Genomic DNA, 21,987 nt, shown 5'->3' on the forward strand with positions numbered 1-21,987 from the left:
GCGGACCCATTAGGAAGGTCTCCTGTTGAATGTACAGTCTCACAAGGTTAGTCATAAAGAAATCACTATGCACAAGTGGTAATTTAAAGGAGCTGCAGATTGGCAGACACTGAAAGAACTGGAAAGAGAAGAATGCTTGTCATGTTTTGAAAAGACAACTATGCATCTCCTTTTCATTACTTTTTATTACGGTGATCACAACTTCCTAATGAGTATCAGTTTCTGTCACAAAACTGTAGCACATAATCTCATACAATTTGGCACAATTGACAACACAACGACCTCTCTGAGAAGAAAGGCTTTTCAGAGGAGTCAATTAGGGGAAAAAAATAGCAACCACCCAAGTAATCGAAACAGTGGATAATTTGACACTTCATTTTCTACATAAACATATTTTCTTGATAAGTCATTTACTGGTTGCAAAAAATTCTAAAAGCAGAATAGAAAAGTAAACAACAATCTGCTATGCAATGCAGCATGGATGGTAAGTGACAAAATACCATATTCAGTAGGAAAAACAACTGTCAAAGGCAGCCGGCGATCCATGCCTTTTCTTCAAATTGTTCCCAGCCAATTGCTGTGCAGAATCCTCAGTTTGGGCTCCAGGACCAACAGAATTTGAGGTATTTCACACAAAGTGCAGAGAACTGTGCAGTAGGTTCTTACTCACATTGCTGTTCAGTCTTCCTCAACACAGAGGGGTCAAAGATGGATTCCCAGGACTCAGTTTTCAAAACTGCCCAGCTGTTTTTAGCTCGAACAGTTTTCCACAGTGCTCATCTCCCTCCTCAGAATTTTAAAAAGTGCCTATATTTTCAAAAGGATTTTAACACTCAGCAGCTTCATTAGGGATGGGAAAAGCTGGATGTTCAATGCTTCTGGAAAGTAAGTACCTACATTGGAGCTGCCATAGAGAATCAGAGACTCTAGGGTTTGGGTTGGAAGTGACCTTAAAGATCACCTTGTTCCAATCCCCTGCCATGGGCAGGGACACCTTCCACTGTCCCAGGTTGCTCAGGGCCCCATCCAACCTGGCCTTCGACACTTCCAGGGATGGGGCAGCCACAGCTTCTCTTGGCAACCTATGCCAGGGCCTCACCACCCTCACAGGGAAGAATTTCACCCACATTGCTTTGGATGCAGCCCAGCACACGGGGGGTTTCCGGGTGCCAGCGCACACGGCCGGGTCATGTTGAGGTCCTGAAGGCCTCCTTCCCCATCTATCACCCAACAAAGTCCTAAAGCCTTTCCAGTCCTCCTCAGCCAGTCTCACTTTTCCCCATGAATTTCACTTTTACCCACTGTAGCCCTGGTGAGGCAAAACTGAATTTTGCCAGTGTGCTGGGGGAGATTTAGGCTGGTTTCCAAGCTTACTACCACATTAGGGGAGAGATTTTGCCATGATGCTGAAAGTCCAAAATTTTACCATCATCAAAGTGAGTTTTCAGCAGAAAACTGGTTCAGGTTGTCTCAACCCATGTGCCAGTGTGTGTTCAACCAGGTTTTAAGGCAGTACTTAGAACAGCAAGACTCCAAGCAGCCTTGGCTTTGTGGCTTTCAGTCAGACCTAAACTATTGCTCCACCACAAGCTTCCTTCAGTGTCATCCTAAAGCACACAACACCACCAGTCCTTGGCGATTCTCCAGCAGGGAACAGCGTGTGCAGTAATGTGTGGTTACCAAGGGCAAAATTAAAAACCCTGTGGCAGCTTTAGCTTGACATTTCTTTGCCTCTGCTGATTTGGCTGCATTGCTTCATGCAGTTTAATTTTTCTGCATGAAAAGTTACAGCCATTTTTAAGACATATAATAACCATACTTCAGCACCTAAAGGAATACATTTTATTTCAAACCCTTTAGAGCTGTATATTATTTGCCAGAAGCACTAAGCCTTACAGCTCTGTTTGTGAAAGAGGTATTAATTTTTACAGGTTTTCTACAGAATTTGTTCATAAAGATTTCAGAACCTACCATAAACAGGCCAAGAATCACACTTTATGTCTTCACTAAACCATTTTTCATCACTTAATAACTAGCTGACTCTCAAGTAAGCCTCCCAGAAAACCTAATGCATGGAATTAAGGGCACATGGTGAGGTGTCACTTCTATATTTTATAGTCCTCAGAAATAATGAGGCAAAACAAAGGAAAAAAAAAAACTACAATATGCAATGCACATACATTTGCTACCCACTCCTTGAGTGCTTCTGGCCTCTCCAGCCTCCACTGACCTGCCTTCCCTTCTTGTATACAAATTCACTGCTGCCCAACCATGGTGAAACTCCACAAACTTCACCTCCTCCTGACATTCTGCAGGTTCTGTTGATTTTGCCTATCCTCAAAACCACAAAGCAGTGTCAAGCATGGCTTTTATGCCATGGACATTAGGCAAAGGAAAAATACCAACATCCATCACCATGCCAGCCTTGAAGGTAAAAAGCATCATGGGAATCAAGCCTTCTAGCTGAGCTACATCTGTAAGAGGAATATTGATTCCTAGGAGAGCAATGGCCTCTGGAATCACATTAATGCACAGGGCTCATGATAAGGGAGAGAATAAGGGGGAAAGAGAAATGGTTTATGCCACAGAATTAAGCTCTCAGAATGACCTCCCCTTTGGTCTGACAGTGCTCTGAAGTTGCTTCACTGCAGACATCTGTGACTGACACAGGTAACTTTCCTAAGGATTAAATCTTTTTTTCCTCTTGTAACCTTTCTTTTCTCATAAATCACTGGTTTAAATTACTGCTCCAGTCTGCCAGACAGCCACTGCCTCATTAGGTCTGCTAATCAAGGTATGCTTCAAGAAGATATTTCCAATTGTTAACTAGACAAAAGAGCAGCTAACAGACATAGGTGAAAGGCTGAGAAACAGCACAGTCATTTCTAATAGTCATGGATGAAATCTGGTCTTTCTGGATCACCGAGGACCCAAAGGAACCAGAGAAAAGGCAGTTCTAGCAGTGGTCTCACTGGTGCTTCTAAGCACTACACACCTCTACTTGCAGCCAAGAGGGCTGGAAGAAAATGCTACCCAACTTCTTGCCCAGCTGGAGTTGAGGGACTGAGCTCCTGGCATTTGTCTGGTCTAGTAAAAGGTGCCCCTGCCAGGCAGAGGAGTTGGAACAAGATGATCTTTCACATCTCTTCTGACCCAGGTCATTCTATGACTCTATTCTATGAAAGCTTGCAGCACGACACACACTTTTCATGATGCATTCCATGCATTTCATTTCAACGAGCAACACATTTCATGGGAGAATCACAGACGCAGGAGCAATTTGAGCTTATTACAGGTAGTTTTTAAAACCAGTTTGTTCAAGAAGACTCAGCAAAGGGAACCAGAAGACTCTCATTGATGTCAGTGGACTCTGGCTCAGGAAAATTGTAGCCACTTACATAGAACTCCTGAGGAAAAGACTTAGTCTGCAGATAAGGTTTGCACCACTGAGGGCTTTTTCAATTGATGCCCAGCACTGTGTCCTGCATCCCAAGACATATGCAGCTTCAATTCAAGGATGTATTTCCTTGCATGTCCTTATTCTCATTCCCAAACAACCAAATAGCACTGAGCCACATGACAAACATTTTAGCTCACCTACTACTCCTACCATGTTGCTTCATCCTTCAGACCTGACATATACTGTAGTTGCATGGTTTGACCAAAATCAGCTATTTGAAAGATCAAATAGCACCTAGAGAAAGATGTGCATTTTAATTCACAGAGACTAAATCAGCAGTATTGGACAAGGCAGATTGGTTCCTTACTTTGGAATGATACAGCAGGGTGCACTTACTAGAAAAGCGACGACTTTACCTTTTAATTAAAACTGCAAGAGATTATAATGTTCTTTAAAGGTGCCAGAAAGACAGCACTACTAAATGAAGTCCTCCCTTTGTCCTTACGAAAAAAATACCTCTTTAGGATACGAGAAGTATATTTTGTAAACTCCATATTTATTTCTTTTTAGAATCTAAAAAAAGAGGAAAAAAGGAACAGAAAAAGCTTCAAAGAACCATGAAAATCATTCAAAGTTAAGACACACTGACTGAAACAAAAAAGAAGTTGGTTGCAACATTTTCAAGTCAATTCATTTTTAGGATGTAATCTAGGTAAGAAGCATTTCCAAAAATACACATCATTACTTTTTCCAGGATCTTTTCTCACAAATGTTTCCAGCCAACTTTCCCCAATCTGTCTCCGTCAAATAAGGTCACACCTGAAAACTACATGCATGCTAATTTAATTCTGGATGAAGGAACTGACAGTGGCATTAAAATCAAGCTTTTTAAAGCAAGCAAGACATAACATTTACATTAATATAAGGAACAACAGGACAAGGGGGAATGGCTTCAAACTGACAGAGAGTAGGTGTAGATTGGATATTAGGAAGAAATTCTTCCCTATGAGGGTGGTGTGGCACTGGCATAGGTTGGCTGTGGCTGCTCCATCCCTGGAAATGTCCAGGGCCAGGTTGGATGGGGCTTGGAGTAACCCGGTCTAGTGGAAGGTGTCCCTGTCCATGGCAAGAGTTTGGAAGGAAATCGTCTTTAAGGTCCCTTCGAACCCAAATCACACCATGATTCCATGATCTGTTTAGAATCTTTTCAGAACCAAGATAGAGAAAAACTCACACAAAATATCAAGGACTACCTCAGCCACCAAGGTGGCTCAAAACTTAAGCAAAGCTTGGAAAATGACATCTTCAGGTAAAAGGTTAATTAAGTCTTCATGCAACTAAGCCTAAAAATACATCCCATTTTGCAGATTTGCTTCAACAGTTCAACACTTGTCATATATACTTCCTTACTTAGCCAGTAGTTTTACTGAAATAAGTGGGTCTATTTAAGAAATAAATATTAAACATGGAAGAAGGCTCCAGGTTGCTGGTTGAGAATCTGGTTGTTTCAATTTTGAGGTGCAAAACTCCAGGCAGGTTTCCCACAGCCAAGACTCACCACATTCTTTCACCCATCATTAATGTATTTCCCAAAATCCTGACTACAGTTTTTTGAGCTCAGCAGTTCCCTACAACTTCACATTCCAGGAACCAGACATTGGAAGTTTTTGTTGTTACTGATCTGGAACAAGTCAATGGCCATAATTGAAAGGCAGTAAGTACAACCTATCCATTCCCGAATTTATTTAGCACTGATTTTCCCATGGAAATCACTACTTTTTAACAAAACTAAAAGGCAAGACCTGTCATGTGAAATACATAAATCCTAACCAAAATTCTTCTGTAGAGATGCCACCTTTTATCTACTACAGCTGAAGAATAGTAACCACATGACATTTTCATTTGGTCAAGCCTCCTTTCAAGTCGCTTTTCCTAGAATCTGAAAATAACTGCATTTTTGAATTGGCATAGTTATTGACAACATATCACTGTTAAATATACGTTTAATATTATTCTGTGCAAATTTACAATAAGATAGTAATGAAAATTAAAATATACAGAGCCTAAGCTGATATTCAGTAGCACTTTCCCACATTAGAGTTACAGGATCACACTTCTAATGCTTGATAAAATTTAAGCATATTTCTTTATATCTATAAGCAATTTCAGGCATCATGATTGGCTGTCAGTGTTTGTCAAAATTGGAGTTTAGAGCTACATTTCAAAGCTCTAAGCTCAAAGAATGAAATATGTGTTCCTACTGATTTAAGCTAATGCCCAGACATTTGTGATCACTGACTGGATGCTTTAAAGAAAAAAAAACAAAATGACCAACAAACATAAAACCCCAAACAAAACCCCATAACTTTTATAAACTCTCAAACTTATAATTTACTTCCATATATCTGCAGTATATACACAAAATCACAACAGATACAATCTTACCTTTTTGTTTGTTTGTTTGTTTAAAGAACATTAATATAATGAGTTTTGCAACTCAAGGAAGGTAGTTTTCCTTAAAAAAAAGAAGCTGTGTACACCTGCACATCCCAAGAACATTAATGTGTTGGAGGGACACAGTACTGGACCTGCTAAAGTCTGGAGAGATATGGAAGAATGGATACTAACCTTTTTTAAAGGGAAGAAGTCACCCTCACCCCTACCTGACTGGAGGGAGGGTTCCCACCATCCTGAAGGAGGGCAGGGAACAATCCATCTGTCTGTATTTTATGGAAGGTATGAATAACAAAACACTTTCCAAAAAAAATTAACAGACCATTCTGATTTTAGAAAATGCCAACACGTTTTCCAAAACCTCAGAAAACCCAGACTTGGGTAATTTCTACTTTAATCCTTTTTAACAGCCTAACAGATTGGTATTTTAAGTTAAAAGAGACAATAAAAAACCAAGACAGGTAACCAATAAAACAAGTAACTTGTTCCAACAACTCAGTTTTCTAACAGAGAGAATATCTGTGTGAAAGGGGAATGAAACCCTTCAACAGAAATAGAAGAGAATTAAGGATGAAACATGATTTTATGGGTAATGAATGTGAGTAAAAACATTGAATGAGATGTATAATCAGGATTAAAGACTTGGGCAGAGTGAGAACTCAACAGAAGAACCACATCTGCATGTTCCATGTTGGCAATAGTGTCAATGGAGTCAAACTGTGTCCAGAGTCACTTAAGAAGAGAGTCTGCAATGCAGTCTTTCAGGGACAAAAAAGCAAAACATAATTCCAAGTGCCTGAACATACAGTCTTTCCTCTAGTGCTGTGGAGGGACTGCAGCCAGCTCCAGCAGGACTTAGTGTGCACTGCATTGCAGGAAAGACTTCCAGAAGTTTTCAGGAAAGTCTACTGGCAGTGATGGAGGGAAGATCAAGAGAATCAAGCATAAAACATCTTGGTTCAGAGACGAAAGTGACAGTCTAAACTTCCCCAGAGCATGTGAACCTTAAAGAAGGAAAACATTATAAGGGATGGCACATTCCTGCAGGACATCTGTGGGAGTGACTGAGTAGAAAGATGATTAGAAAAACTCAAAAGCTGGGAAAACGCCTCCCAGAGAAAATACAAAATAATTGTTTCAAACAAGACAGCTCATCCATTTTGGTGCTGTGAGCCAGCTGGCTGGCAACACCAGTTACATATTAACACAAAATTTGCCATCAGTCAGTCTCCTGGACCCTCAGCCCACACGACTGTCACACCTCTCTTCCACACACAGAGGAAAACTAAACTGCTAAGTTTCGACACCTTCCTGGCATGCTCATTCTTCAACCCAGTTGAAAGCCACAGAAGAAAAGGCAGTGGGTCATACAGGATAATTTAAACTGACCAACACATGAAGAGGATCCTCCTCTGGGCTTCCATCTGGTGCTTCTTCAATTGGGGCACCAATAACATCTTTTCTCCCTTTCAGTGAAGTGCTAAGATGACTGATAAACATTTGTGTCACTGTGCTCAGGCAGCTGCTGTTTGAACTTGCTTGGGATGTTCACTGCAAGGAATACTGAGGCTCAGAACAAAATCTGAAAATTCAGTTGCAAATAAGCAAAGCAGCAGCAACACCAAGGCAGTGACCACAAGTCAGGAAGGTTCCTTTTTACCCAACCTTCTTAATGTACCCTGCAATACATTCCTGTAGGCAGGTTATGCGTGAATAAAGAACCTTGAAAGAGTAATGAGATGTTCCATAAATTATTTCCAACCTAAAAAAGCTAATTGCACACTGGAATAACAGATTTTGCTACTTTTCTCACCTCCATCCTGAAACTTGCTCAGCCTTTCGAAGTAGGACGATAAAGGAACTTGAACAATATCCAGGATTGCCAGCAGTGTCCGGGTCAGTCTAAGGAGCTCACTAAAACTATAAAAGCCAAAGTATATGAGGTTTCGAGCCAGATGTACCACCTATGAGAAAAAGAAATTAAAAATGAAGGAAGTATTGACAACCTTTATGGTGTTCAGCTGTGCAATCCACGTTTCACACAGCAGCTTCCACAGGGATTCAGATCTTGAGTGCACTCAAATTAGCACAAGTCTCTCCACTGATTTAAGTGGGCCTTGGACTAAGGTGACATTAAATGTCTGTCAGAGTTACACAAAAACAATTGGCCAGTCAAATTACAGCAAACAGCAAATCCAAGGTGAGATTTAGGAAGGCTTGGAAGGATACAATTGCACCTGTGAAAATATCTAAGATCAAGAAGGAAATTATTTAAAGAGGCAGCATCTGGGGAACATGGAAGTCAGAAGAAAGATAAGATGACTGTGGTAAGAACAGAGGTGATTTCAGGTGACCAAAAGCAGCAGTGACAAAGTTAGGGAGGTGGGTTGGAGAAGGAACTATAAAAGCTGGAAGCATTTCCATTTTATTCAATGTTATTTGAATCCAGAAAATTTAGGCCTATCTAAAGTTTCTGTCAGGAATTTCACACAATACTTAAACCACAGCATTAGGTTATTTTCTTCAGTGTAATATCTTAGAGAGAGAATAGTACTTACTTATACTGAAGAACCCTTACACGTTATTTCACTAATGTAGAAAGAAAGAGAATATGGCCATTCATGCTCCCACATATCCCCTCTCCCTCCACCGAAATGCAACCATCTCAGGAGAAGGTGGGAAGGGTTGGAAAAATACAGCTGTTTGACAGCAGACAAGAATATAATTTTCTGCAGTAACAGTCATCACCAAGAACACTGAAATTAGGAACCGGTGCTTCTTCAGGATATTTTGCACCAACATTTATTCTGCAACTGCCTTTATTTTGAAATATGTCAACTTAGCTGAAATGAGGAGTACTGTAAGTAGGATGTAGATAGCTGAGAAGTACCTCAAATGTAAGTTTATTTTTCTCTTTGTCTCCAAAAGGAAAGGGCTGATTCACAACTTCTTTCAAGTACTCTTCTACAAATTCCATAGTTAGTGCAAACTTGGTCTTCATTTCATTCCTCGAAGAATCAGTGAAGGAATCATACCTACAGTGCAAGGCACAGAAAAAAGGAAAACTAAACATCTATAAAAACAGAGTGAAAAATAAAACCCATGGAACTCTCCAAGAGTAACATCAATTAACAGTTCTGTGCTCTGCAACAGAAACATCTTTTGTTGACATTAGACATCTACAACCATTTTGTCCCGAGAACAACCCTACAAAGTGCTTTTGTACTTTAGTCTGAAGCACTTTCAACTTACTCATGGATTGTGATCTTAGTAGGAATTTCAGTCCACAATCTGGCATATTTGACAGGCACCACAGATTCCTGAGGATCTCTGTCCACATGCATGTGTAGCATCAGCCGACAGAAGGAAGCCCGGAGGTCGTAGGGGAGGCTTTCATCAGACATGCACCGTAGGATCAAGTCTACTGAGAGCTGGGCAGAAATCTGGTTAATGGCGAGATATTGGCGGTCCAGGCACATCCTTGCAAAGAGGTTCAGTTGGTACCTTAAGAAAAAAAAAAAGGTAGTAACATGGTATTCAAAGAAAGCAGTTGGAAATGAAACACTGCCCCTCAAAATCTCGTTTTACAAACCTAATATCAGCCTTGCTGGTATAAAGCCTCAAAAATTACAAGAGTGACTTTGCTAAACAAGGGATTGACTTGCCATTAAAAATGCTAATGTCAGGATCCAGCTCCCATGAAGACTGGGCTCCCTCTGGAAGTCAAAGGAAACAGTTCAATGGAAGGCTGAAGCACTTGGACTATGTGTTTTCAATCAGTATAAGACATTGTTCCGTTATCACCTTTCCCCCTAATCCTCAAGACCCTCAGGACACTCCTCCCTCAGACCATGCCTTGCTTCCAGGGCAGCACAACCTACAATTAGAGCCCAGTAAAGAAAAGGTGAGAGGCAAAATGACAGAGACACAGAGAGCTGTGATGAGCAAAAGAAACTCTAAACTTGCTTGGAAGAGACAGCAGAAACTGTGATGCCTCCTGCAAGAAAAACTTGAAACTAACTTTTAATCCCAGTTTCTGTATGACCTGGTTTCCTTTTTTTGATATTGGCAAATGAACTGACTAAGAACAGCACTGGAGGCTTCAGAGAGTTTACATTTTGCCTGAATAAACAGTTTTACCTGTAGTAGGTTAGAACTTCTAAATCAGCTTTCGTGCCCTCCTTTGCCTCCTGAGCCAGATGTCTGATGGCTTTGCCATGAGGCTCCTTGTTACTGTCAATCCAGTAAAGCCACACTTCCTCTTCATCCACGTCATCTGAGATGACTGGGCATTCCAAGGGATTGTCCATTTGTGTTGAAACCAGCCTGCAAACACAAACCATTCACAATGGAGCCAACAGCAAACTGCTACAGATATAACAACAGAGCAGGCAACAAAAAGGTACTGTGTTCCAATTACAGATGCTCACTTGGTCTGAATGAGAATGTCAGCATTCCCTGGGCTCAGCATAAACTTGCAGATGAGTTCCTGAGTTACTGGTATTGCTGTGGTGTTGGATACACACAGGTCCGACAGATAATCCAAGAATCTGCAGGCAAAAAAACACAGATGCAACAGAAAATGAGATTTAAAATACTACTCAGAAACACTGCAGTAGAAATCCCTAGCAGCCAGTACTGGAGTATGGATGCTCAAGGGAGCACAAATCACAATATTTATTGATGTACAACTTTTGCCAATTCATACTTTGCAACTCACAACAGAAAAAGATGAGTAATAGCTTTGAGAGCCACCCTGAGTGGTGCTGAACAACCAGTCAGGGAGAGAAAATAAAAATATCCCAAGTGTGACGTTTCTCAGCAAATCAAAGGTCAAAGGGTTGTGCCAGAACTTAAGAGCAGTCTGAGGCTGTCTCAAGTTTGGCTGGCAGGGGAACTCCACTGAAGGTCACTATGCTTGTCAGGAACCGAAAGCAAGAGCACACACCCTCATCCATCACCCCAGCAGGTGACACACATATCCCTAACCCAAGTAGCAAGAAGATGTTCCTTGTGCTGGAGACAAGGAACATCTTGTGCCCTCTGGGGAGCTCCACTGCACTGGAGGAGACCGCACCTCCACCTTCCAAAGCTGCCTTTTAAAATCCCTGAAGTGACACAGCCAACAATTAGTGAAGTATGAACCAAAGAAGGGTAGGGGTTGGAAGCAACCTTAAAGATTATCTAATTCCAACTCCCCTTCCATGAGCAGGGGTGCCACCCACTGGACCAGGTTGCTCAGGGGTCCATCCAGCTTGGCCTTGAACACTTCCAGGGAACTCTAGGCAACCAGAGAAGAGTGAAGACCTGGCAGGAGCTGAACATAGGACCTCTGTATTCAAAGAGGTCATTCCATGTAAAGCACAAACAATGAAGTTTTGCAAGGAATTCAGTCTCCTATGAATTTTTCCTCTCAATCTTAGGTCTTCTGATGTTTAACAAGGTTCAGGCTGAGGCTTTCCTCGCAGTTGGGGCATTTATGAGGTATCTGGTTTTGTCTCTTTTCCATGGATTCCTCTGTGTGCATTAACAGTACTGCAGTCTTTGCCTCACTGAGATATCAAAAGGGTTTGTTCCCTCTATGTAGGTTCTTCTTTCCATGACACTCCTAGGAACTAAGTATCCCTGAGCCCACCACTCCTCTAGCAAACATAGCCAAAACTGGGCAAGAGGCTTAAGAGCTGGTGGGGGAGCAGATATGAGCAGGCACACACACACACACGTACATATCATACATTCCGCTTCCTTAGAAATCCAAAACAAAAACTTTGACCATCTACTATCAGCCATAAAAACAGATTTTCCAGTTTAAAAAAAAAAAATCCACTTCTTTTATATTCTGACCTAAAGCTAATAAAAAAAAATTCAAATGAGTGAAGTTCAAGGCCAGAATTTTTCATTTGGAACAAAATTTGGTCTAGGACACATTTACTGGGATCTTCACTGCTCTAGGTCTGACCTGGAATCAGAACCTGCAGAAAAACTGGTATTAATAAAAGCTTAGAAAAACTGCCATCTGTGTAATTTACATCAAGATTATTGGCAGGGGAAACAACACAAGTGACAGTTTCACAGAGGAGAAATTAAACTTTCTGTTTGTATCTCTTTGTCCCAATCTGAAGTAAGACGAAATTTTCAAAACCATCTTGTGAAGTATAAACCATCTTTTCAGTAAGTTCTGAAATGCAGACACGGTCAAAACCCAAGACTGACAGGTAGTACCGATATTTTCTATGTGGGTTTTTCTGTTTGCCACATCAAAACTGGGAGAAAGAGACATCAGAGCAATGAATAGCAGGGAGATTCACAGCTACTGCAAACACAAAAACCTATCAATAGAGAAAAAGCAAATTGTGTGGACCACATCAAACCTTGGCTCTCGATTTCTCCTGAGTAAATTCACAAATGTCTCTATTTCTTTAGCTGTGATGTGTTTCTCTAGCAGTTTTCTGTTGTTGTGCAACAAAGCTGTGATGGTGTCTTCTGCTAGAATATCATAACCAATCTGGGACTGCATGACACAGAAGTTCTTAGCAATATATTCCTGAAAAAAAGGAAAATTCCCATGGTGAACCACTGAGCAGTAATGTTTTTATTTTAGAACCAGAGGTGTGCAGCTCAGTTAATCAAAATAACCCTCAAAACTTTCCTCTCTGAGCTGGCCTGAACAAAAGAACATCTGAACACCTAAAATATGTACCGCAAGGAACAGATTCCATATTAGGGATGACCAACTCTTCTTATTCTTTCATATACCGGAGGAATGAATCCACGAAAATATACACAAAATTCAAGAAATGGCAGCTAATTTTTTTTATAAGAAAAAAAACAAAAGGTTTTTATATCGTTTAAAAAGCTTTTTTTCCTGAGTTTTCCCTCCTTCCAAGACAAAAATATTTCTGTAAAGCATTAGAAATAAAACAAAGAAGCCACACACAGCAGTTTGAGCTTTTATCTCTAGTCCTTTTAGTCCATGTTCTGAAATCCTTTTTGCTCACAGGAAGTCTCCAGCAGTGGGAAATCAGGCTACCTGACAGAGTAAATTCTGCTCTGATTCACTGCCATCCCTCTACAAACACAGAAACAGATAGTTTTGCAAACTTCCCACTTTATAGTCTAGACTCCAAGAGAATATTTTTAATAGTGCGAAGCTCATGAAGGAAGCAGTGCACCCCAGTCTCAGTTTGAGCCTGTAAAAGTACAAGGTGAACTTGTGATATTCATTGCTGAACTTTCAATTCATACAGTACTAACCCACAAAAAAACAGGCCTTTCACCACAGAATCCCACTTGTAAGTGCAGAGAGCGATGTCAAATCCAGGATATATAATTATAGGAATCAGGAGGAAAATTGCCCTCAACACCACTGACCTGGTTCTTCCTATAGTCCTGTTGGGAATGTCTGAGAACTCTGTAACATAATCTCAACACATATTTGTAGGGAGCATATCTCTGGTCACCCAGGTCTTCAAGTCTCAGCATCGATCCTTCACCTTTGTCCTTAAAAGGAGCTTTGAGGATGCCAAATATCTGCTCAAAATCAGAATTGATGACAATGAAAACCAAACCCAGATTTTTGCTAAACTTAAATTAACAGTCTTGACTAAATGCAAGTGGGGCCACAATCTGAGACATTACAGCTTTATGCATTTGTGTTCAGCTTTAGATTTCCCACCAACCTGACTGATATTGCTTTCTCTATTTCTGCTATTCCCAATTTTGACCACTGTTTGTTAAGTGCCTTAACTTGAGATACATTAAAGGAAAAGGAAGACTATGCTGACTGCTGTCCAATTTCATCTTTTTCCCCCCTTTTTTTTTAATTATTTCAGTAGGCTACTTAAAGAGACCATTAATTTTTATTTACTTGCAAGTTTGCCCTCATACAAACAAAGCCAGAGGTCTAGAAGGGCATTGGAATTTTTCCAATATGGGGAACACTTGCAGGATTGGGACAGTGCTGCACGCTTATTTCAAATTTTGTGAACACTTTGCTCTCAAATGTAGCCTTAAAAGTCATGAGAATCACATGAAACTAAGCCATCAGACACATACTTCACTCTGGTTCAGGGACCAAGAGATGAGCCTTGACCCTGTAGTGTCATATTTACCCAGTCCAACCACACACAAACCCACCATGGCATAAGCCACATTACCCAAAAATAACATTTTCTCACCTCACTGTCTCCTACAATCTGGTTGCAAACACAATTAAGTTATTAACACAGTAGGATGTACCTGAGCCAATATGTTTTGTTCCCTCATTAGTTTCTGTCGTTCCCGGTTTGGCTTGGTAACGATCACATCCAAAACTTCCTGCCCATTATTAGGCACATCAGCAACAAAGAAAATGAGATCTTCCAGTAACTTGGTTACAAACCTAGAATGAATAGACAAATCATTATTATATATAGTCATTCAACACTTGCTAGGATTCATTAAGAACAAAAATCATGTTTATAACAAGCTTTACCTGGCAAAATGGAACTTCTATCACTGCAAAGTAAAGCTTGGCACATACTTAAGGATTCCAAGCCTTGGTTCAGCAGAAGCTTAAATCAATCACAGAGCTGTTTACCAAGGCATTAAACAACAACCAGAGGGAAAGCAGGAGAAAAATACAGGCTGTTGGATTGATACACAGTATTCAGAGATGCAAAATCTATACCAGCTGGTCTCAAGGCCCAGGAGCAGTAAAAAGAAACTTAAACAGCCTAGCAAGAATTTTTATGTTTTATCATGGGTCCATGAAACAAGATGATGGACTCAGCAGAGGAATAAAAACATTCTGCCACCAGATAATTTCCCTACTGACCCAAGAAACTGTTTCATATATACACTTTTTCATATATATATATATATATATATATATATATTCATATATAACTGTTTTCATACATATACCGAGCCAAGAAAGTCTCAGCCCACTGATAGAGAACAGCAAGGTATGTGTGTCCTCCAAGAAAAAAAGAGCAGAAAAGGCAGATGTAGGATGAAGCAACCAGAAATAAACTGTTGGGACTTCTCTTTATCTAAGCAGGGAAGTGATAAGACAGTAAAAAGATGTTTGGGTTCTTTTTTTTTTTACTCAGTTTTTTGAGGCTGAGTACCCGCACCCAGGCCATTACAGATCTGCCTGTTATGATATTAAACCACCTGGTCTAATTGCTACTGGAAACTGACTGCAAAAATCCAGTTTTATCACCAAAAATTAACATCTTCAGGAAAAAAAAAAGGACCTGTATATGATGCATTACAGGTTACAAATTAACACTGCTAGAGAAGCTGTCTTATATCCAGTTTAACCACAGGCAGGTGAAGAAAAATAGTGAACTTCATCATTGGCAGTGGGATATATTTGGCTACAACAAAATCCCTTAATTCAGGGGCAGGTGGGAAGAACAAACATGCTAATAGTGCTACAGCCCAAGTGGGAATGAATACAAGGGGTAAACACCAAAATTATGTAAGGTAGGAAAAGAGAATGGGGGGAAAGAGAAACAAGAAAGTAAAGGGATTACTGGGCCAGCTTCTCAGTCACACTAAAACCTCCTTCTGAGGCTTTTGCAGCACAAATATGAGGTGAACATGAACTTTACACAGATCAAGAGCCCTGCTGTGCTGCCTGTTGTATGGATGGCCTTCTTGTGCATGAGAATGAGATGCAGTGACCCCTCATATTGCAGCTCAGAAGTGGTTTATCAAAGGAAATTAAGACAAACACATTTACCCATTTATTTATGTGGTCAGTGAATTGGGGAAGTGCTGTTTATCTCCATTTTACAGAAGAGATGCACAAATCAGCCTAGATGCTGTGGCAGCGGTGGGATCTAACCTCCAGCTCACTCTCCCAACTGCCTCTGCATCCATGAGGATATTACCAAATTTCATTATATTGTGAGGTCATGATGTCATGAGTAACCAAACACTAATTTAGGAGGGAAAAAAAAATAAAACTCACTAACCTTCTTTCATTCTGGGTTATTGTTCCATTCTCCAGCTTTTTAACTGTTGATGCTAAAACCTTGTTTGCATCATTAGCGAAGTCCAAGTCTCTGACCTCAGACAGAGGAACTGACACAATGGCAAAAGCTTCCTTGTCCTCTTTGGTTTGGCACGTCCCAATCTGCAACAGTTTTTGGTTTAAAGTGGGCAAGGAGTGTTCTTACCTTTATCCTGATTATTATGCATATTTTATATGTTTGAAGGGAGATCACTGGTAGACAAATTGAGGAATGAGTTTGGGATTTTAATCCCAAGATATAGGTGTTTACCTTTAACATCACAGGCCTCTCCTCATCAGTGTCTATTGGAATGCTGGTACTGGTGACCCAAGTGTTAGTGCATAAATGCCTCAGTCGGACATAGGAGTTCCTAAAGGAGGACAAAGCAAACAACAGGCAGAGCTGCAACAAGAACAGCATCTTGGAATTATGCAGAGTGCTGGTTTTAAGTAGGAGTAAAATATTCTTCAAAGAAAAGAAAAATTAAAAGGAAGACATTATAAAATCCCATTCCAATAGAAACACATTTCATGAATAAACCCAATTCTTTCATTGTTTTCTTTTCTGCAGAATAACGGCCCCCTTTAAGTTGTCACAACACAAAAGCCAGAAAGTAAAGCTGACCGTGGTTTCACAGCTCCACCATAATGATCTGCAAACCCTCATTCCAGGGTTTCCATTTACAGTACCAGTTCTCAACTGAAAATCAAGTGAACAAAGAGCAGACATGAGATCCTTCAAAATTCTTTCCATATGATAATCTGTGGTATTATCAAAAAGCAAGACTGAGAAAGCAATTGCAATTTTAACTCTGAATTTTACTTTTGAAATATATTCACTGTGGTCTTCGTTCACGCTCTCCCTTTCACGCTGATGGGCTTTGAGTATTCAAGTAAGCAAATTATCTGGCAAAACTTAGCATAGCACTCTTCAAAGCCTCGTACAGCAGTATTTGTGGGTACCCAGTTTTAAAATCATAACAACTAGCCCCAAGTGTCTGCAAGCCCATTCAGTCACAGCCAACACCCTGTGACTTATCTAGCCAATCTCAGCTATGCAACACAGCTGAAAATTTCAAATATTGACAATTAAAACCCAGAAGCCACTCGCTGAATTCATCTGAATAACAAATGTCTTCGGTGGCATCGTGATCTGTCAGGGAAGCAGAAGCCCAGTTCATGACAAGCATTATTTTGTTGGGAACAATCCAGTTAGATCTATTAAGAACAGAGTTTTTTCAAGCAGTGCACAGACCTCAGTTCTGTCCTCACATATATCTGTGCGATATTTAGCCCACTATTTTTCTCTTCACAGGCTCTTTAAGTGTCACTTGTTTTATCCCTATAATTATTTTACCCAGTCACAGCAGCAGCATCATGTTTTATACATCCCTTGTTTACCCATGAACACCACTCAATTTTCAATGAGAGGATAATACTTGCTCATGTTTGATTTTTTTTTCTGCTTTACTCACCAGCATAATGCCAGGGAGAAACCCTGTCAATGCAGCACTATTTTCTGCCCTTTTTTCATTCCCTTTTTTTTTATTTTACCTTGGAACCAGGCAATCAGCTCTCTGAAGAGTGGTGGCATCCAGTTCAAAGAGAGATGCGATGTCATTTCCATGTGGCACAGAGACCAAAGTATACATAATCTTCTCCCCTGCCTGGCGCTTCTTCTTTGAAGCAGGAAGGTCGCCTTCTCTCTGCTGATTAGGCACAAGGGTTATTTGCTTGCATTATAAATCCTCCAATTACCTTGCAGACAATCTGAATTGTAATTTTTTTTTCCTCTTTTTACCTTCTAGCAAGAATTTACCATGACTGGCTTTGCAGCGACACAAAGGATGCACTTTGCCCCAGGCACGTGAGGTCTCAGGCAGTCATTAGAACAACAGCAGGCCGTGAGCTACAGAGAGGCTGCAGCACTGGATGTGCTATTACTTGGCACCTACAACTTCAAAAAACCTGCAGTAGTTGCAGTCCCCTCACTCCCATAAGATGAAACTCACAGCGCTAGTTTGGAAAGTTCAAAGAAGAGAATTAATGAAAGTCAGATTTTTGGGGTTTTTTTTAAAGCAGGGAAGGGATTTAAAAATTAAGCAATTTGCATAAATCCATTGTTGTTTCAGTTAAGTTTTTTACCTCTCATTTGGTCAGAATCACAGCAACACACTTTCACAGAATCACAGAACTACTTAGTGTGGAAAAGACCTCCAAGGTCATCAAATCCAACCTTTGATAGATCACCACTTTGTCAACTAAATCATAGCACTGAGTGCCACATGCAGTCATTTTCCGAATATCTCCAGGGATGATGATTCCACCACCCCCCGGGCAGCCTCTTCCAATGCCTGACAACACTTTCCATGAAGAAATTCCTCCTGATGCCCAACCTGAACCTCCCCTGGCACAGCTTGAGGCCATTTGCTCTCATCCTGTCCAACACTTTCCAAACAGCAAGAGCCAGAATATCTGCTCCACTAAGATCTACCTGTCCTGGGAAGGGGGGGACACAAAGCACCAACACAGGTCTGATTTTACCCACTGCAAGGGGAGAAGTTTGTTCCCTTTGAGGAGCTTTCAAGTGACAGAGTTGCTCAGACGAGGCATGTGAATCTATGGTGTGATCTTCCTACCACCGTCTGCTGAAAGTCTGAGGGGACTTTGCGACCCAGCCATCCTCATTTTTAGTTATCTACATGCCTTTGTCTTCACAGACCCCAAATTCCACCTTCCCTAGATACACATCTTGGCTTGAAGGAGTAATTCAGAGTGTGAGTCCGTACCCACCCAGCAACAAATAGAATTCCTGGTGTAAGTAAAAGCTGCCCCTCTGGGGTGTTGAGTTACACATATTACAAAAGACTAATAACCAATTAAGAGACTGGCAGCCCAGGGCACTTCATGTACACAAAATATATCATAGAGGTAGAAGAAAAGAGGAATGAAGAAAGCCAAAAGGGGGCGAGGGGGGGGAATCAAACCCTGGAAACCTGAAATACTATTATAATGATTTATAATGCAGCACTAGAGAAGAGCTGTATAGAGCAGTGTAAAAGGCCAGGCTGCACTCAGTTTGCATTAGTACCTTGATTAAAACCAAACTGTAAGGGATAATCAAGGGCAAAGCTTTGATTATCCATGTTGACAATTGAGATTACGCAACAAAAATCAAGGATGAGTGAAACTATGTAAGAAAGAGCCAGTTATCTCATTTCAAGGCACTTTTTGAATCCTTCCAAAACACCCATTTGTTTCATTATTAAGCCTAAAAAATGCCAGCTTTCTGTCCCATTACTTCTATCAAGGACAGAGACAGTAGGAAAAAACTGAAAGGCACATAAACTATAAAAGAATCCTTCTAAGAGCTTAATACGTGTGAAAGTCTAATGTTAAATGAAAATTACTTTCTACATTTCCAAACAAAACAGAAAACTTGAAAACCAGTTTAAACTTCAAGAGGTCTGTAAAGGGATGAGTAGCACAGGATAGTTTAGAACAGCATCCAGACTTTTTGATATTTCCCATAACTTACATTCTGTTTTCCCAGAAACTACCCATTCCACTATAATTTCCAAACCGAAATGACTGGTATACAAAAAGGCAGCACACTTCATAATTGTATGGGGTTTTTTTTGGTTTGGGGATTTTTTAGGGTTTTGGGGGCTTTTTTGTTGGCAGATGGGGTTAAACCACGACATTGACAGGAGTGAAGTTCACCCTGCAGTTTGGGGCTGACTAACCACCCACCAGTCTCCCCAACAACTGTATAGATCCAGTTGAGCAATGGAATTGGCTCATCAGGCCTAAACCCCACCAACGAGGCTTAACAGCTGTCAAATCAAACCTGGCATAGGAGCAAGATCTGGTTTTTGGTCTAAAAAGAAAGTCCACTTCAACAGTGGGCAAGATAGTGTCTGCAAACTGCTGGCTGCAATGCCAAGCCTAGCTGAGCAAAACCAGCCCTGCACAAGAGCTGTGCTCCAGACTGAACTCCACCACAAACCTCAGAACTCACCCTATTACATTATTTTAGGATCTGAACCTCACAGCTGAACCTGGATTAGGGGCATTAAGCATTAATCATGGAAAAAACTCCATGTGTCCCTCAACTTGGCAGCTCTGAAAACAAGTTGCATCCATGGAGCACATGACAGACAGCAATACTGTCATTACACATGAACATGCAGGGATTTGTGTTTATGTCTCAATTTATGTCTCAGTCCATGTGCACACGCCTGTGTGTGGGAGAGGGAGAATGCACAGGCACTTGCATACAGAAAGCTTCTCATGATAAATTAAATTTAGTAAGCAGTCATCAGAATCTGCACTTAAACCTAGCCATTATTGAATCAGCAGATGAGTCTGTGTGAGGATGTGAGAAGAAGTGAAAGTATTAGGCTATTTTAAATTAATTAGACAAGATGATGAGCTCAGGAGAAGCACTGCATTCCTCACCAGATGAAAACAACATGACATTTGCTCAGGTAAAAAACTGGCATATGAGCAGATGCAGCCAGAAAAACTGGATTCAGTTGAAAGAAAGGAAGAAAACAATTGCAAAGGAAATCAAATGTAGAGAGAAGAAAATTTAACTTAAAGCAGTACAAAGAGGAAGCCAGTGGAACAGTTTCAGAGATGTTGGAGATGTGGTCAGTGACAGCTGAGGAAAGCACTTCCAAGACTTTATAGGAAAACAAAGAGCCAGGTGAATTACATGCTAGGAGTATGGAGAGGAGGTGTAAGAACTGTGGGTAAAACAGTAAGAAATGAGTGGGCCGAAATAATAAGAAATAGTAAATTCACTGAGGGAAAACAAGTAAAGTTTTGATTGTCCCAAACTAATCACAAACTAGTGATGGGCTGTCCCGAGTCAAATTAGATCCATATCCAAGGTGAAGAAGGTGGAATCACCTCACTCTTGTTGTGCACTGGTTAAATCACTCACAAGGATGAAGGAAAAACACGTAAGTAGATTTGTCTTTCTTGAGACTTGCAGCCCAGCAGACAAACCTTTTTCACAGCTCTTAACAGAATTTGCTAGTAATTATGACCTACCCTAAACCTTCATTATTCATCTCAGTGGGGCATCATACCTAAAATTTAGGAGATTTACATGGGGTTTTCCTTACAGAGGGGCCTTCATTTCAAAATGCAATACAAAACCATGACAGACCTGAAATACCTTTTCTTTTAGAAACCCAATCTACAATTCCAATAGGTGAAGACTCCTCTGGTGGCATAGAGACAGACAAGGTTAATGCCCTACTCCTGAATGAATACATTAAGCTGCACTACAGATTTCAGCAGAAATTAAATTTAATAGCAGCCAGAGTTCTGAAAATGCCTGTTAAACCCAGTACAATGTGGTATCTCAATATGTTAACCCAGTTTAGGAGGCTCTCAGAAAACAGGCATTTTCCCAGAGCAGTAACGTGAGCAGAACTGCCCAGGTTAGATTATTTAAAAAATTCTATATGGAAAGATAATGGAGTAAATGAATGGCCAGCCCTGCTCCAGCACGTTCCAGAGCCCTGGCAGACGGCACAGCACAGCAGTAGCCTCCTGGAACACCTTCACTGTTGACTCATTTGTGAGTCATCGCATTTTTAGCAGAGACATCACGTTGCAATCCTGTTGTTAGGAGCCAGAGACATTCTGTAAGAAACAATGTATGCATTTCCAGAGCTGATTCAGACCTGTGTGCAACAGCAGAATAATAATAATGTGCCAGCATCTGTGTCTCCCCTTCTCCCCAGCCTCTCCAGTGGTCTGACTGCTGGCTTTATATAAGCAGAGAGATGCTGACATTTTAAAGCTGACGATTATTCTTTTCTTTTCAATGTTCTTTAGGTTGTTATTGCCAGGTTAATCCTTTAAAAAACCCCAGTAAATCCCCCAACTCTATTCTTGTTTAAACTGCATCACCCATGTCCCATATTATAAAATTATGATTTAAAAAACTTAGTTCTGGAAGGTAAAATAAAATTTAAAAAAAATAATTTCCATAGCTTATAAAAAAAAATCTCTTAGGTTGGCAGCAAGGAAAAAAAGTTAGAATTGCACAATGTCTGGAATTCATAAAGATAGATAAACAGAAGTCAAAGGAGATACATTAAACTGCACC

General features: G+C 40.5%; 1 protein-coding gene across 5 annotated transcripts in view; it reads right to left on the bottom strand.

Annotated features, from left to right (window-relative positions):
• The window catches only part of ITPR2 (inositol 1,4,5-trisphosphate receptor type 2), a 270,280-nt gene that overhangs the window by 157,184 nt on the left and 91,109 nt on the right, over positions 1-21,987 (bottom strand). For all 5 annotated transcript variants that reach the window (XM_064654170.1, XM_064654172.1, XM_064654171.1 and 2 more), the window contains 11 exons: positions 17,412-17,566; positions 16,129-16,228; positions 15,820-15,980; positions 14,093-14,234; positions 13,226-13,384; positions 12,226-12,398; positions 10,285-10,404; positions 9,995-10,180; positions 9,107-9,358; positions 8,745-8,889; positions 7,668-7,818 (listed from right to left, as the gene is read on the bottom strand). In XM_064654170.1, the coding sequence (XP_064510240.1) occupies positions 7,668-7,818; positions 8,745-8,889; positions 9,107-9,358; positions 9,995-10,180; positions 10,285-10,404; positions 12,226-12,398; positions 13,226-13,384; positions 14,093-14,234; positions 15,820-15,980; positions 16,129-16,228; positions 17,412-17,566 (1,744 nt within the window). The remainder of the gene's footprint in view (positions 1-7,667; positions 7,819-8,744; positions 8,890-9,106; positions 9,359-9,994; positions 10,181-10,284; positions 10,405-12,225; positions 12,399-13,225; positions 13,385-14,092; positions 14,235-15,819; positions 15,981-16,128; positions 16,229-17,411; positions 17,567-21,987) is intronic.

The sequence above is a fragment of the Pseudopipra pipra genome, chromosome 5, assembly GCF_036250125.1.
Source record: "Pseudopipra pipra isolate bDixPip1 chromosome 5, bDixPip1.hap1, whole genome shotgun sequence".
Lineage (NCBI taxonomy): Eukaryota > Metazoa > Chordata > Aves > Passeriformes > Pipridae > Pseudopipra > Pseudopipra pipra.